The 15,965-nt window shown below is 47.8% G+C and overlaps 7 protein-coding genes across 7 annotated transcripts; 2 read left to right on the top strand and 5 right to left on the bottom strand.

Moving 5' to 3' along the window:
- Positions 1 to 35: 35 nt before the first annotated feature.
- EV420DRAFT_1132043 (uncharacterized protein) lies at positions 36 to 1,065 on the bottom strand. The gene is made up of 2 exons (XM_060465982.1): positions 608 to 1,065; positions 36 to 558 (listed from the first exon to the last, which is right to left on the bottom strand). The coding sequence occupies exons 1-2, from the start codon at positions 701 to 703 to the stop codon at positions 40 to 42; spliced, it is 615 nt and encodes a 204-aa protein (XP_060323607.1). The 5' UTR covers positions 704 to 1,065; the 3' UTR covers positions 36 to 39.
- Positions 1,037 to 2,865, bottom strand: EV420DRAFT_1752679 (kinase-like domain-containing protein; the record flags this gene model as incomplete). The annotated part of the gene is made up of 7 exons (XM_060480415.1): positions 1,037 to 1,100; positions 1,394 to 1,575; positions 1,619 to 1,737; positions 1,786 to 1,940; positions 2,051 to 2,327; positions 2,481 to 2,535; positions 2,680 to 2,865. Coding segments are annotated over 7 exons (1,038 nt in total), but the record flags the coding sequence as incomplete, so codon positions are not given.
- A 171-nt stretch (positions 2,866 to 3,036) lies between these two features.
- On the top strand, positions 3,037 to 4,132 carry EV420DRAFT_1485914 (uncharacterized protein; the record flags this gene model as incomplete). Its single annotated transcript, XM_060470319.1, has 5 exons — positions 3,037 to 3,115; positions 3,163 to 3,420; positions 3,535 to 3,701; positions 3,793 to 3,839; positions 4,015 to 4,132. The coding sequence occupies 5 exons, from the start codon at positions 3,037 to 3,039 to the stop codon at positions 4,130 to 4,132; spliced, it is 669 nt and encodes a 222-aa protein (XP_060323605.1).
- A 1,209-nt stretch (positions 4,133 to 5,341) lies between these two features.
- EV420DRAFT_1485913 (drug:h+ antiporter) lies at positions 5,342 to 7,735 on the top strand (the record flags this gene model as incomplete). The annotated part of the gene is made up of 14 exons (XM_060470318.1): positions 5,342 to 5,478; positions 5,528 to 5,655; positions 5,676 to 5,780; positions 5,830 to 5,847; positions 5,899 to 5,965; positions 6,017 to 6,186; positions 6,240 to 6,352; positions 6,403 to 6,541; positions 6,594 to 6,745; positions 6,794 to 6,852; positions 6,905 to 7,007; positions 7,063 to 7,309; positions 7,363 to 7,512; positions 7,569 to 7,735. 14 exons carry the CDS (start codon positions 5,342 to 5,344, stop codon positions 7,733 to 7,735), a joined length of 1,755 nt encoding a protein of 584 aa, XP_060323604.1.
- Positions 7,736 to 7,749: 14 nt separating this feature from the next.
- On the bottom strand, positions 7,750 to 9,855 carry EV420DRAFT_1131881 (uncharacterized protein). Its single transcript, XM_060465981.1, has 7 exons — positions 9,510 to 9,855; positions 9,216 to 9,449; positions 9,034 to 9,147; positions 8,866 to 8,973; positions 8,760 to 8,807; positions 8,652 to 8,705; positions 7,750 to 8,598 (listed from the first exon to the last, which is right to left on the bottom strand). Exons 1-7 carry the CDS (start codon positions 9,527 to 9,529, stop codon positions 7,932 to 7,934), a joined length of 1,245 nt encoding a protein of 414 aa, XP_060323603.1. The 5' UTR covers positions 9,530 to 9,855; the 3' UTR covers positions 7,750 to 7,931.
- A 110-nt stretch (positions 9,856 to 9,965) lies between these two features.
- EV420DRAFT_1581567 (uncharacterized protein) lies at positions 9,966 to 11,925 on the bottom strand. The gene is made up of 9 exons (XM_060474670.1): positions 11,852 to 11,925; positions 11,555 to 11,791; positions 11,373 to 11,486; positions 11,199 to 11,306; positions 11,158 to 11,160; positions 11,092 to 11,136; positions 10,985 to 11,038; positions 10,872 to 10,916; positions 9,966 to 10,816 (listed from the first exon to the last, which is right to left on the bottom strand). Exons 1-9 carry the CDS (start codon positions 11,869 to 11,871, stop codon positions 10,237 to 10,239), a joined length of 1,206 nt encoding a protein of 401 aa, XP_060323602.1. The 5' UTR covers positions 11,872 to 11,925; the 3' UTR covers positions 9,966 to 10,236.
- Positions 11,926 to 14,636: 2,711 nt separating this feature from the next.
- On the bottom strand, positions 14,637 to 15,450 carry EV420DRAFT_1581563 (uncharacterized protein). Its single transcript, XM_060474669.1, has 3 exons — positions 15,334 to 15,450; positions 15,038 to 15,274; positions 14,637 to 14,969 (listed from the first exon to the last, which is right to left on the bottom strand). The coding sequence occupies exons 1-3, from the start codon at positions 15,351 to 15,353 to the stop codon at positions 14,819 to 14,821; spliced, it is 408 nt and encodes a 135-aa protein (XP_060323601.1). The 5' UTR covers positions 15,354 to 15,450; the 3' UTR covers positions 14,637 to 14,818.
- Between the last annotated feature and the right edge of the window lie 515 nt (positions 15,451 to 15,965).

The raw sequence follows: 15,965 nt of genomic DNA, 5'->3' as shown, positions 1-15,965 counted from the left end.
AATGTGCTGCGTAATATGTTTACTAGCTGCTGCAAACCGTTAGGTAGGTTGTTGTGTGAGGAAGCGCATCCCCCCGCCATGCTGCTTCCCGTAATCCTTGAAGAACTCCATCATCGGCGCCAAATCCTTCTCTAAAATCGCATCGCCATGCCTATAGACATACATATCCTCCGCCCTCAATGCCATAACGTTTCCTGCCCAACGTATCGCAGCCTCTCCTCCCATAATAGCCTGGATGCAGCGGTTTACTGGAGACCCGTTGATCTTGAAGTGATCATCATATTGCACTGCGAGCGTATATCCCAGCTTCACAGGGGTGGCTCCGAACGTGTCGATAAAAAGTGTGCGAACAAACGCGCTGCGTTCACTATACCACGGCTGCTTTTCCAACATCTGGTATCGCTCTTCTGGCTCCAACTCTTCGTAGTCTGCTCCCCACGACCAGGGGAGTTTTATCATTCGCGGCCTTGTCTCGTTGACGCCGAAGAGGATGGCATCGTAGGTAGTAATTCCGGGCGTACTGACGAGTTTACAGTAAGCTTTATGAGCGGGCCAGTCCTAGCGATTTTTTATGAGTATTAGTTCGAGTGCGTGGGCGGATACACACCTGTGCTTGGTGCTCGCTGCTGCAATAAGCAACATTGTGGCATTGAGAGCATCGGCTCCTGCTTGGAGCGTCGCAGATGAGGCAAATGGCTACCATGGTTGCGAGGTAAGTCGTGGTTGGGAAAAAAGTGCAAGGCCGATTCACAGCCGGTGGCGTTTACCTCGCTCTTGGATCTTCCATCGTGTTCTAGATTTCCGCGGTGTCTAACAACCATTTATTTCTCAAGAGAAACGTCGACTTGGGCGTAAGGGGTTGCGATCATCGTGATTCAAGAACCACATTCGCTGTATTCTTTGCGGTGGGGGAATGAGGAAATGTCATACAAGTTAAGCAAGACGGCGCAGGACGCTGCATTAAATCGTTTAGTTTGCGATATAGCCAAAGCGAACAACGTTTATCACTATCATAGCGGCGTTATTCGCAACATACAGGAATGAAAACGGCATCAGCGTCTGAGAACAAAGCAGTAACTGAGCAAGCAACAATGACGAAGCTAAGATCACTTCAGAAGCTGTGACAGGCGACGACTGAAGTCTGGTCATGTAATTAAACATCTTGCAGCCAAGGATGACTGAGCAGTTCCTTAGCGGACTCTCGGTCTTCGGGACGAAGTCGAAGCATGCGAGATAACATATCAGCGAAGAGGTCCGGCTCGTCCTCAGGGTTCAAGGGAAATCGTGTTTGAACCATTGTTCTCAGATCAGTTGGTATGATATTGTATTTCAGGAATTTTCCTGGACGGTGCTGTCATGGAATGCTAATCAAATGAATGCCCGCAGTGCTTACCAGACGTGTCGAAATACTGGGAGACTGAACCTCCCGCGGGCCAGAACGTCGACTGGGAACGTTGTAAGTCCGTTGACGGAAAGCATCTGCCCGAGCATATCGTCGTCTCGGGACCATCGGGATGTCGCTTGGGGATTGAAGAGCCAGCAATATGTCACGAGCTCAAATGCCTGGAGGATAAACTGTTATTAAACGAAGCAGGATACAAAACACGTTAGAACGTACGAGGCAACCCAGGTTCCATATGTCAGCAGGCGCGCCGTATGGAATGCCGAGATAAACCTCTGGTGCACGTAAGGCATATGGCTGTATGACTCCGTCGAAGGGACTTTCTATTTTGCTAGATAAAAGGATATAAGAGAGGCTATGATCAAATTCCAAGAATCGCATACCAACGCCAAGGTCACTTATGACGACTGCCGATGGTCCGAGAGAGACGCGGGACAAGTCGATTGTGGGTGATTCAGAGGCGCCCAGTAAAGGTATGCCTTTGGTGTCCTCCATGTGCAAGAGCAGATCGTCTAACTTCAGGTCTACGCTGAATTGGCTTCAGAGGAACGAAACAGAGGGAGGATACGCTTACCGGTATGAACTATGCCGCATTCATGATGAAGAAAGTCCAAGCCGAGAAGTAATTATTTGATGATTCGTTTGCACATAGGTATAGGAAACTTGTTCGGCAGGGTCTTGCGCGTCAGCTCTTCTAAGGACATGCCAAGGACCTCGAGAACAAGGCAGCTATGAGTACCAAAAGAGCTGGAAAGCGAGAAGTTGTCGAGCATTCGAATTACGTGCTGCTGTTCATTGGCTCCTCTCGCTTCGCGGACTTTCTGGAGAAAAGAAACTTCCAACTGGGAGTATTTTCCTGCATCCGTCGAGTCTGCACCTGTAATTTTGAGGACGACGTCGTGTCCAGTTCTATAGCCTGGGTTAGCTGAAAAGCAATAAAATTACAAACGAGGAGAATGTACACGGCGTCTTTAGAGAGCCAAATGGTGGAGCGAGTTCCAAAGCCTTCACCTAACCCGCGTGTGATGGAATATTGGTTGTTGAGAACATCTCCTTCTCGGGCAGGATGCAGAAGTACCTGAGGCGTCGAAGTAGATTTTCCAGGTAATTTGGAAGTGAGAAAGCGGCGGATGCTAGACAGCATCTACGTTGATAGGGCAGACAAAAAATGATCGCCACAATCGGACCGAGCCGGAAATTACCGAAGCTGTCGTCGATTTGAGATACTCGGCGGATGCGGCATTGTAGACCCACACGCGTCATTACTATCACGTCACTTTCTTTCTTCCCTTCCCCCTCATGTTCTGTTCTTCTGTCTCCGTTTTGCTCTTCTCCCGTGACGACAACGGCGCACCACCATTTTCTCCCCCAAAGTCAGGCCGAATTTCTCTCATATAGCAAGCAACGGATGCCTGCAACTCTGAAGACCTCAAGCGGAACGAAATGAGACGAATTTGAACCATGCTGCTCCTCGGCGCGAGTCATTGTACGTTCTACTATATGTTTCATGTCTTTTATTGACCGATAACGGTTTAGGTAACATTTCTGTCGCGTTACCTTGTCGTTCGACTCCCCCCCGCAATATGGCTCAATGCTCTGGCATAAAGCAAGATCTCTCGGTCGTTGTTCAGACAATGTATGACTGGTGCAAGCCTCGTGCCAATTTCGACGAAGATAGACTGGATGGCCTTGTACCCGACATGCACCTTACAGGTACGACAGAATTGATATGACCTTCGTCTTTCTTATTGATTCCGCAGTTGTCGCCTCAGTTGGACGATATCATTCGGAAAGCTTCTGCCCCCGAGGATGGGTAGCCACGAGCGAATCTGCCTCAGCACCGACCAGGAGCTTAGAAGCAGCCGAACTAGTCATAACATTCGCAGTGGCCTCGGACGCAAACATATTCGTACGGCTCTGCAACCACTGTGGCCCTGGGGTATCCGATCCCCGCCTCCTCTCTCATGCTCGACAACAGCGGAGTGTTGAAATTTCATGCGACTGCGTTACGGTTCCAGGTGAGTTACCTTCCCAGTGTACCGTCATAACTGAACTCATCAAAGGTGCCCAGTTACGTCTCGCAGGCATCGAATCCATGGAGGACAAATGCTTACCTTCGCTGATACATACAGCTCGACAATGGTCACGGAAGAAGTGTCTTCTTGCAAGCGTCATCTGGCAAATGATTTCGACTAAGATGGCGGAATCATCTGCAGTTCTCCAATTCCCATGTAGATTCCCATGCGATGGCCGGTTGTTTTTTTTGGTGCCGGCTGTCCTGTTTTCTCCCTTGCCTGTTGTGAGCTCTTTTCAGCGTCGTCAGGTCTATATTGACTGTTTTCATTAAGTGTTCTATATCCTATACTGTTTCGCTCTGCGTCTTTCGATAGGAGGGCAAGCGTAAAGAGCATGTCGTACTGTATATCGTAACGAGGAGGTGTGTACCCGACGAGATTCTTGCTGAGGAGAACCGAGGCTAGGTTTCTCGAGAATGTTAGAACCATCGTTACATCGGTGATATCTGTAACACCAATACTGTCCAGATACGCTTCTATCAAGCTGGTATGCATAGACTTCTTTCTGGTTCGACATGTGCTGATGTCATGATTCAGAATATTCGCGATGTTAACTTTCTCCGAACGGCTGGTCGATCGTCAAAAGTATCAAAGCTTCCCGAAGGCATCCGGTAGACAAGCGGACGACGAACTAGTTCCCGAACTTGAAGCTTGAAGGGCAACGACTTCTACGTAGATCATGCTGCCTCTCAGGGTTTTATTAGTTTCTCGACTACTATGAGCGTGTATCCGCTGGACAAGGGGTACTAGCTATTTCTCCGATGGTGCCACTACCCTCAGGGTTCGAGTGATCGCTATTCACTAGTGCAGCGCAGGTTCGTCCATCATTCTTCCTTTCTTCCCTTCTTACTCACTGTAACATCCGTAGCATCAACCCTGCATATGACAGCGACAAACCGCTTCCCCCAAACTTATCATCTTTGGAACGTGACTCATGACGTCTTGCCGACAACGTTCGTATTCATACATCGTTGTACGCACCAATTTGGGTGTCAACAACGTTCGGCACTAAGCACGATGCTATCACGGCTTTCGCGTCTCCAGACATGCCTTGGGAATTCTGGGATAGATCTGGAAGTCGGCAAAGGGATCGAGAGTCAATACAAGAGAAAGCCAACATCGCGCCGCCGATTTCTTCCCCTATTCATCGTGTTCCTCAATTTCCTGGTTCAACGTGATCCGCGCCACTCAGTCCTCCAGCCGATGCCGTTCAATCTCGGTCTCGAGCTCGCCTGCTTGTTTGAGCGACGAGACAGCAGAAATCCTTGACTCCAGAGCCCAAACGGAGTAGCTCATCGCAAACCCAGAATGGAGCGTGATAGGCCCTCCTCTGCCTTATGTTTTGGGCAAGATGAAATTATCCGGGGAGGAGAAGCCTAACGCTTTTAGATGGCTAGATTTGACGTGCGCCGCGCGCATGATATACTAATAACCTGGACATGTCGTTCCTGTTCAATACCGAGTTGGTCACCTGTAGCCACCCAAGAAGCCGATCCTGACAAGTATTATCTCACACGTATTCGGAGGAGAGGGATGCTTGCTGATGGATTTCTGATGGTGGAATTTTTTCGCTCCCAATGCTGATCCTCTCCTACAACGGTCCTCAAATATCTACTGTTACTCCTGCCCAATAGTCAGCTTGGTGCCCACTTTGTGCATGCGGCTCGTCCAGCTTGAAATCCGTCGTCTTTTGGTCAAGGTACCAACCGGCCGAAAACCCGATTTCAACTAGATCCGCTTCGGATCATATCTGCTTATCAGATAAGGAACCAAATCGTTATCAGGCGACATCTATGGCGCGTAACCATATGGCTCGTAGAAAAGAAGGGGCTATATAAGCTTCTCTCCTTTCCTTTTACCCGCCATGGAGGATCACAAGAGTGTTTCCAGCGAGGTTCCCCACCTTGGCGCCGAGGAGGTTGTCGCCCACAGCGGTGTTGCCAAGATCAAGGCTACACATAAGGTATACGGCAAATATTCCAGGTGGTTCCTGTTTATTGGGTTCGTCTGTTGTCTTTTGCTCCTGTTTGTCGTTCTCATGAGGTCGTAGGCTGGGTCTGTCCGCGTACATCTATTCTCTCGATGGACAAACTACCTGGGCGTACCTTGCATTCGCGGCGTCGTCTCTGAACGACCACAGTCTTATTAGTACCATCCAGGTCGCGCAGTCTATCATCAGTGAATTCCACTCGTCTTAGCTGAGAAGGCAGAGCTGACTGAAGTCCTTCTAGTTGCGTGCGGGAAGCCTGTCATTTCCAAGGTTGCCGATGTTCAGTCAAGAGGAACAGCCTACGTTGCAGTTTGTGGGTAACTGTTCGTCGGGTTTTATAAACGACTAACAAGCTTTTCTAGTGATATTTTATGTCATCGGTGCGCAGCAGCTGTCCATCACGTTTACGTCAATACTAAACTGTAACCCAGGTTATATCGTCATCGCCAGCGCCCACAGCATCCAGACGATAGCCGGAGGTATTATCTTGTATGCTATGTGAGTCGGCATATTAGTTCCCGAAGATCATAATTGACGCTGCTTCTCTAGCGGTTACACAGGCCTCCAGCTCCTTACTCAGATCATCATTGCTGATATAACTACCCTGCAATGGCGTGGTCTCGTCTCTGGGTTGATGTCCCTCCCGTTCATCATCAATGCTTTCATTGGCAGCAATATCAGTACGCAGGTCCTCCATGGGGCAGGGTGGAGATGGGGATGTGAGTTTAGTTTCCAGCGGACCGTGTTTTGTGATTGATTCCGCTTACTACAGATGGAATGTTCGCGATCTTGATTCCCGCGTCCTTGGCTCCACTCATCGTCACCCTTGTTTGGGCGGAGAGGAAGGCAAAGAGACTTGGTTTGGTGCCGAAGAAACCAGTCGAAGTATGTATCCTGTGCATTTAACCTGTTCTGATACTGACGATGTGTGAAAGAACAAACCTTTGTATAAGAAAGCCTTCGATCTTGCATCTCAGCTCGACATCTTCGGCCTGGCACTCATAGGAACGAGTGTCGCGTTGATCTTGCTACCTCTGACGCTAGCGGACAATGCAAAGGGGCAATGGCACAATCGTAGGTGGTAGTTCCTACATGTTTTTCCACTCATTTACGAGGTTATGCTTAGCATCAATGATTGCCATGGTGGTTATTGGCTGTGTACTCTTCCCTCTTATCGGTCCATGGGAGTTCAAGTTCGCTAAGTTCCCAGTGGTTCCATGGAGATACGTCAAGAATCGAAGTGTCGTTGGTGCAAGTTTGATCGGTTTCTTTGATTTCGTGCGTTCTTCTCCGTCTCCATAATTCAATAAGCTCACATCCGACTAGATCTCGTTCTACCTGACATATGTGTACCTATACTCCTTTGTTCTCGTTGTGAAGCCATGGTAGGAGCGACTTCTGCGTTTCCATCCACATCGTCTGATGTTGTGTGTGCAGGACTTTGATCAACGCGACATACTTTATACAGACTCAATCCGTTGGGCTCACATTCTTCGGTATCTGTGCTGGTGCAGCGATGCGTTATTTCCATCGATACAAGGTACTCTTTCTGATGGCATGCACATATTTCCGCCTTCTCACTCGCCTCGTCACAGCTGATGCTCATCATTGGCCTATGTATCCGATTGCTTGGTGTTGGTCTCATGATTCACTCCCGCGGCGCCAACGCGTCAGACGCAGAGATCGTTTGGACTCAGATCCTGCAAAGTATGGGCGGCGGCATGGCATCAGTCACGATCCAGGTAGCTGCTCAAGCTAGTGTTCCTCATATCGATGTTGCTATGGTTACTGCGGTCGTGCTTCTCTTGACTGAGATCGGGGGAGCTATTGGAAGTGGTATCGGTGCGTTTTGCTGCGCCCCGTATCGAATTCTACCTGATGATCTTGTTCCCCAGCTGGCGCTATCTGGACAGGGATGATGCCAGATAAATTAGCGAAGTACTTGCCTTTTGTCTCGGCTGAGGAACGAGCGGCTCTTTATGCGAGCATTACTACGGTGACTACATACCCGAGGGGTAATCCTATCAGGGAAGGCGTCATTTCAGGTTCGTCGTTCACTTTATCGGAGCATCCCAAGCGTTACTGGTCCTTGCACGTCTAGCATATTCGGACGTAATGAAAGTCATGCTCATTATTGCAGCCGTCCTGAGTGTTGTGCCTGTGATAGTAGCGTTCTTTATGCCGAACTGGTACCTCGGCGATACGCAGAACGCTGTCGATAAGGAAGGTTTGGCTGGCGAGAAGGTCCCAGAAGACCAGAAGGTGTAAAATGATGCGTTTCCTTACTTTTCTATTCGTAGCATTATCGCAAACCACTATTATCGAAAGTTAGTAACGACTTTTGTTGAATGGATGTATGTGAATAAATGTCAAGTAAATTACAGTTTACAGAAACTACAGTAACGTCTATGTATGTTTGAAACTATGAATCGTATCATTGGCTAGCAAGGTCGGCGTCCTAACTTTACATCAAAACCAGGACCCTTGAAACTTCGACCGGGACATCATCGGTATATCTCAGTGCCCAAGGCGATACTAGCGCATCTTCCAGACCTACGATCCTCGCCTTTAGCGCATCAATCTCCTCTTGCGCATCCCCACCCCGCCTCAATTCCGTCTTCAGCCTGATCAGCTCAGTTTGCTGCTTCACCAATATGTCGTGTAGTTCCATCTGGCGGTCTGTGTGTGCAAGAACGGGAGACGGGGTCTCGGATCTATTGCCTGGCAGAGCGGGCAGCGAATATTCAGAGCACTCTTTCTTAGGATCGGGACCGGTTGCAGTATCTTCCGTCTCGATAGAACTACCGGAGGCACGTTTTTCTATATCCGCAAAGTTCGTATAAGTGTTCGAATCCTTTGCTGTGGGGGTGAGAGGCGAGAAAGATGCATTCGAGTGTTTTCTGACCATCCTGTCGCGATGAAATGTGCCACGATATTTCCTTCTGTGCTGTCGCCGGAGGAGAGTGTATACGAGGGCGCCTAGAAGAAGTAACAGGAATACAAAAGATCCAACTGTGGCACCAACAATTTTGGGTGTTTCGGATAGCGAGCCAGAGCTAGTAGCGGAAGAGGTGACGTTTGGATTAGAGCTGGAAGAGGACGAAAGGGGGGACTCAGATGATGTCGGGGACCTGGAAAACTGATCAGGAAACGTTTCACTCACAAAATATGGAGGGCCACTCACACAGCATCACTAGCGTAAGAGAGGTCAGATGAAGATGTAAGGGCGATATTAGTTCTAAAGTGATAGTCACGTTTACAACTAAATCACGAATTCTTCGAAATTGCGCACGTTGAAGGACTACCAGCGTTGAAACTGCTTTCAGCATCGTGGGAAGAGCTATTGAAATGTGAAGGGTTAGTGACATGATAGATGGATTTGCGGCAAGGAAGCGAACCTTTGAACCGTTGATCCTCCAAGCGAGGAACTCGAAGCGGAGCTCGATGATGCCTGATCAGTTGAAGAGAGTGAAGTAGTTACTGCGGCTGTACTCGTAGAGCTGGCCCTTTCCACAGAGAAATGATAAGCTGGGCTCATTGGGACTAATAGAGAGCAATGAACGTACGTAGACGACGGTCTAAGACTGATATTATTTCCGGCGTCTGGATTGATAGCAAGAATTGGCGGGCTTCCCCCCATATTTGAGCCTTTGTTGTCTATTGCTTCAATGGTATATCCTCTGTGATAGAACAGAGACAAATTGAAAGATGAAACTCGAGAGGTTCAATTGACAGACTACGAACGCACCCAGGAGATGGAAAATTGAGTGTCACCGTTCCGGAGTGGGTGGCATTATTATCAGGCTGTATTTTAACTCCTTGACCAGACGATTGGGAGCTATTTGTTTGTTCAAAGTGGGATACTTCTTGGTCGCCATCAGTATGCCAGGCCAGAGGGAAGGGTATCCCAACTGTCGCATTCAAGTTCCCTTCAACAGAATCGAAACTAAATCCAGCCGAAAGAGCAAAATGGAAAGAAAATCTGTCCGGTGAGGTTGATTACTCAATGCGCTATATTGCTGCGATGAAAGACACGACTTACAAAATAATCCGGAGCGACATTGCGCCTTTCCTAGCCAGTGTATGTACAGTATTTGACAGGATGGGTGCCGCGGTCAAAACGCTGGAGAGTATAACTGCATAGGAATACTGCTTTGAGAGAAATGCCGAAACTATCAGTGGTCAGGGATACAAATGAGCCATAGCACACCGCTATTGAGATACGAACGTGGGATGGGAATCATGAGGTGGGTGCCGATGGGTGTACCATTCAAATATCAGAATGTTCAACACGAAAGCTGTTTCCGGATACCGCGCAATGATTGAATGAATGCTGATGCGGCGAACGGTCACAATACTGACATAGCATTGATCATCGATGAACTTGAAACTTGATGCGGAGCCGGTTCATTATATCAACTGTCAATGATCGTGAGAAAATACTCGAGGAGCTTATAATAGCGCGAAATTGTACGTCGAAGGAGGTGAGAAGGGATCCCAGCGTTTGTGGCGGAGGTAACTACTAACCATGGAATGGTGATGGATTTCAAACTTCGTGAGAGCGGCCACGTGACTAATTGGTTGTCGTGTCGAATTGGCGTCAAAGCCCCTGAATCCCAACAGGCATAGCGGAGAATTGAATCCTGAGATACTGGCACCTTTAGGTTTAGAATCACACATTGCAGATACTACTATAGCACGAAAATGAATAGCAAGAAAATGAAACAAAATTTCATCCAAAAATGCTGCCACCTTCTCTAAACTACTTTTTAAAACGACAGGATCTCTTCGGCCATTTCATCCTTCGTTTCACGAGGTCGTAGTGCTGAAGTACTTGCGTGCGATATCGGCTCTTCATCCGGAATTTGACGACTGTCGGATTCGGCTAAACCTCTGAGAGGCAGATGTGCGGGGGAATGATCATCTTGGGATACAGAAATTGGACTTGCAGCCAACGCCCGCCTTTCCCCCTTGCCTGGAAGATGGTCCGTTGACTCTGCATCTTCGGTTCCTAATTCTGCCATCCCAGAATCTATTGATGACAAAATCGGTGCTTCGGGCCCTACTTCCACTGAAGCTGGTACAGGTGCATCTGGTCCTCGCAGCTTGTGCATCACGCCATGCTCCGGATCCTGGGAGGAAGGCTGTATTTGTTGGTCTCGAAACGCAACGATGGATCTGGGTGATGATCGGTGGTTTCTATTCCTGCGTAGGCGGCGATAAACAACTACTCCTACAGAAAGGAGGATGAAGAACAGTATAGGGCCAATCACGGCTCCAATTATTGTCGATGTGTTGCGTGGTTTATGCGAGGAGTTGTTAGATGTAGATGCAGGGGTGGAGGCAGTTCTAAAAGTGATATTCATGTCTACAGCTAAAGCGTGAACTGCTGAAAAAAACGCACATTGAAGGACTACCAGCGATCGAACCGCTTTCGGTGATATGCGAGCTATTGAAATGTGAAGGTTGAGAAAAATACATTTACTGATTTTACGGCAAGGATGGAGGACCACTTACGCAGCATCACTAGTGTAAGAGAGGTCAGATGAAGGTGTAAGGATGTTGGTAGTTCTAAGTTATAGTCATATTTGCAGCTAAAGTATGAATTCCTCGAAATTGCGCACGTTGAAGCACTACCAGCAGTCGAGCCGCTTTCACTGATTTGGGAGAGCTGTTGCAATGTGAAGGGTGAGTGGCATACATAGATGGATTTTGCGGCAAGGAAACAAACCTCTCAGTGGTTGATACTCCAGATGAGGAACTACGAGCAAAGTTCAATGATATCGGCTCAGAAGAGGGGTTGAAGCTTTGAGTACTTATTATGACCGGGGCTGAAGAGCTGGCCAGTACCACGAAGAAATCAAGAGTCACTCTCGTTAGGAGTAATAGAGAACAATGAACGTACGTAGATGACGGCGTAAGACTGTGATTATTTTGGGCATCTTGATTACTAGCAAAAATTGGCGAGCTCGTCGCTCTTATTGAGTGGTTGTCGACTATTATTTCAACGACATATGTTCTGTGGTATGAAAGAGATAAATTGAAAGGTGAGACTCGAGAGATTCAATTTACAGACCACCAACGCACCCAGGAGCTGGAAAATTGACGGTCACTATACCGTCGGTGGTACCATTATCAGGCGGTGTGAAAGGTATTAGCTCTCCTTGACCAGCCGGTTGGGAGACATTTCTTTGCTCAAACTGAAATTCCAGTGGGTCGCCTGGATCCCTATGCCAGGTCAGAGTGAAGGGTATCCCAACATTCGCATTCTCTTCAACATCAACGAAACGAAAGCCAGTCGAAATAGTAAAATGGAAACAAAATCTGTCCAGTAAATCTGAATCCTTCTACGGCTGTAGTAATAGGATGAAATCCACGACTCACATAATAAACTGGACCAGCATACCGCCTCACCCAGCCGGTAAGCGAGACGCCACGATTGTGTATGCGTAATAAGTGGGGAGAGCAAGTACCGCGCGTCAAACTAGATAAAAGTATGGACTCAGCTGCACTGCCTCTGAATATTTCTTGGCGGAGACACACGAACCATCAGTTTGTTCCGGAGACAGGTAATATATCAACATCGCGATACGAACATCCGAATGAATGAAAGGTGATCCCTGTATCAGTCAGGTATTGGATGTACAACAGAGAAGCTATTCTTTGCGAAGATACAACAAATTCTGATATGCAAAGGAGGGATGGTGAGTAGCTGACCACTGACAGGATGGAGAGAATCAGGTGCTGTTGGTTTTTGATCTCAGTCTTGAATTTTCATTGGATGCATCGCGCGTTAACAGTTCCACCAGTACCATGTTAAGTACTGTCGATGTTGGAACCGTTGGCACGGTCCAGTTCCTCGGAGTACGGCTTCCAAGCTTCTCCCGTTTTACATCCACCACTCACTAGTGATTTCCCGAATCCCCGCTCTCTCCCAGACCTGTCACCTAGCACGACAGTCGCAATGTGTGTACCAGAATAACATTAGATATTGGGGTGTACATATTCAACAAGTGAATCCACCCATCATTACGGTCGTGGAATGCGTCTATAACTTGTATTCATAGCAGAATGGCACATTGTACCATGGTCAACGAAATTGGTGAGACAGGAAGGGAACTTGAGAAGATGTTTCTGAAGCACGGCATTCAACAGTGGTAACAACAATTTCCGTACCTCCAAGAAGGAGTGAGCGTGGCTCAGATATATATCAAGACGAAGGAGGGAGAAATATACCTGGCATGTTTCAGAGGGCGCAGGAGCTTCGACTTCGTACTTTGGCTTGGCTGCGTAGGAACGCAACAAAGCGGCAATGCCCGGTACTTGGCTGATGCGGCATGGCAGACGTCGTTACCGTTACGTCACTTTCTCTCTTCCTTACTCTCACGTTCTTTCCGTCAAACTGAGTCGAAACATACTTCTCTTTCTCCGTTTTGCTCTGTTCCGCGAAAGAGTATACCTTGGTATGAGAAGGTCTTCGATCTCACCTCAAAGCTCGATGTCCTCAGTCAGGTGTTCATGGCAACCAGTGTCGCGTCGAGCTGGCTTCCCCTGACACTGGCGACTATGCGAAGGGACAATAGCGCAACCGTGCGTGATATTGATTGCACTTTTTCTCCTTTTTTTCCCCGTCGTTTATGAGGCTATGCTTAGCATTAATGATGGCATTGCTTGTGAGCTCCTCCGCTTATCGGTTTCTTTGACTTCGTGCGTCCGCCTTCGCTTTCTTGATCCAATAAGTTCACATGCGACTAGATCTTGTTTTACTTGACCTACGTGTACCTGTACTCCTTTTTCTTGTCGTGAAGCCATGGTAGTAGTGACTTTTGTGTTTTCATCCACATCGTCTGATGTTGTGTGTCCAGGACTTTGATCAACATGACCTACTTTACTCAGACCCAATCTGTGGGACTCACATTCTTCGACATCTGTGCTGGTGCAGCCATGCACTATTTCCATCGATACAAGGTACGCTCTCTGATGCACACACATTCCCGCCTCCTCACTCACCTCGTCTCAGCTTATGATCATCGGCCCATGTATTAGATTCCTCGGTGTTGGTCTGATGGTTCACTCACGCGGGGCCAATGCGTCAGACACGTAAATCGTTCGGACTCTGATCTTGCAAAGTATGGGCTGTGGCATGGCGTCCGTCACGATCCAGGTAGCTGCTCAAGCTCGTGTTCCTCATCGATGTTGCCATGGTAATGACAGTTGTGCTTCTCTGGACTGAGATCGGGGGAGCCATTGGAAGTGGTATCAGTGCGTTTCGTTGCATCTTGTATCGTATTATCTCTGACGATCTTCTTTCTCAGCTGGTGGTATCTGGACCGGAATGATACCGAATAAATTAGCGAAGTGCTTGCCGTGTTTCGGCCGAGGAACGAGCAGCTCTTTATGCGAGTATTACTATGGTAACGACATACTCGAAGGGCGATCCCATCCGATTAGGTGTTACCTCTGGTTCGTCGTTTGCTTTAGCAAAGCGAATGATGAGTTACTGATCAAGTATATTGCAGTTTACAGAAAATATGGTAATGTCTCTGTATATCTGAAGTTGGCGGTACATCTATTTCACGTACGCGTCTGTATTGTCTGTGTATGTTTGAAGCTATGAATCGTAGCAATGGCTATGAGGGCCAGTGTCCTCATTTTTACATCGAATCCACGACCCTTGAAACTTCAACCGGCACGACATCTGTATATCCCAGCGCCCAGGGCGATTTCAACGCCTCCTCCAGACTTATGATTCTCACCTTGAGCGCATCAATCTCCTCTTGCGCGTCTGCACCCCGCCTCAATTCTGTCTTCAGCCTGATCAGCTCAGTTTGCTGCTTCATCAATACGTCATGTAGTTCCATCTGGCGGTCTGTGTGTGCGAGTACGGGAGATGGCGTCTCGGATCTATTGCCTAGCGGAGCGGGCAGCGAATACTCCGAGCACTCTTTCTTAGGATCGGGACCAGTTGCAGTATCTTCCGTCTTGATAGAACTACCGGAGGCACGTTTTTCTATATTCGTAAAGTTTGTATATGTATTCGAATCCTTTGCTGTGGGGGTGAGAGGCGAGAAGGATGCATTCGAGCGTTTTCTGACCATCCTGTCGCGATGAAATGTGACACGATATTTGTTTCGATGCTGTCGCCGGAGGAGTGTGTATACGAGGGCGGCTAGGAATAACAAGAATACAAAAGATCCGACTGTGGCACCAACAATTTCGTGTGTTTTCAATCGCAAACTATCGGAAGACGATGCATTTTGACTCGCGTTCGTAGGGGGTGAATCCAAAAAATCCGATGAAGTCTGGGTCCTGGATAGGCATATAAATTATAAGGCGGGGAATTGTACGAAATTAACAGACAACGCACGTGGATTGGGTGTCCCTTGGAGTGCTAGCAGCTCCAGTCGTCGTAGTGCTGAGGGGATCCCGATTAATGACGTTAATCAGTGGGCTCATCGGTACCAAACCGCTTTTGTCGACTATCACATCAATGGTATATTTTCTGAGGTATGAAATCGTGAAATTGAATTATGAGACTCGAGAGGTTCAAGTTACAGACCACGAACGCACCCAGGATTTGGAAAATTGACCATCACTGTCCCGTCGGTGGTACCACTATCAGGCGGTGTGAAAGGTACTGGATCCCCCTGACCCAAATATTGAGTGCTATTTCTTCGCTTAAATTTAAATTCTTGTGGGTCGCCTTGATCTCTATACCAGGTCAGAGTGAGGGATGTACCAACTGTCGCATTCCCTTCAACAGGATCGAAATGAAAGCCGGCCGAAGTCGTAAAATGAAAACAAAATCTGTCCAGTAAGTTTGAATCCTTCTCCGCTGTAGTAGTAGGATAAAATACACGACTTACAAAATAAACTGGACCAACATATCACCTCGCCTAGCCAGGCAACGAGACGTGGCAATTTTGGTGCACAATACGTGGCGGGCAGAGTGCCGTGGTGAAATGTCGGAGAGTATAGACTTGGATGCACCGCATATGAATGCAGCTCCGAGAGAAAAGCCGAAACTATCAGTGGTCAAGGATACAGATGGACTGTCGTACACAGTTATGGAGATATGAATGGGACGGGAATCATGAGATAGAAGTCGATCAATGCACCATTCACTCTGGTAAAAAGCTATGTTCGGACTGGCAAAAACGGCGAAAATGGGTGGATAATATATGACATTTTGACCAAGGCGCTGTGATAAATAAAAATAAGCCGGGTTCCCTTCCATGGTAAAGCCCACATGTTTTGCTGTGGTCAAAGACTGTCGAAATTTCATCTATATTCCAATTATTTCTATCACATTTTGACAGACACTAATTAGTCACCTGCAAGGAGTGATTCAGATATCAGAATGTTCAACACGGAAGCCGTTTTGTGTACCGTGCAGTGAATGGTGAAGCGGTGAGGGTGAACGGTTATAACGCTTACACAGCATTGATCATCGATGAACGTGAAACTTGATGCGGAGATGGTTTACCATATGAACTGT

The sequence above is a fragment of the Desarmillaria tabescens genome (genome assembly GCF_030435595.1).
Source record: "Desarmillaria tabescens strain CCBAS 213 chromosome Unknown EV420scaffold_76, whole genome shotgun sequence".
Taxonomy (NCBI): Eukaryota; Fungi; Basidiomycota; class Agaricomycetes; order Agaricales; family Physalacriaceae; genus Desarmillaria; species Desarmillaria tabescens.
Note: the sequence above shows the minus strand (reverse complement) of the source record. Positions and strands in the feature narration are given on the sequence as shown.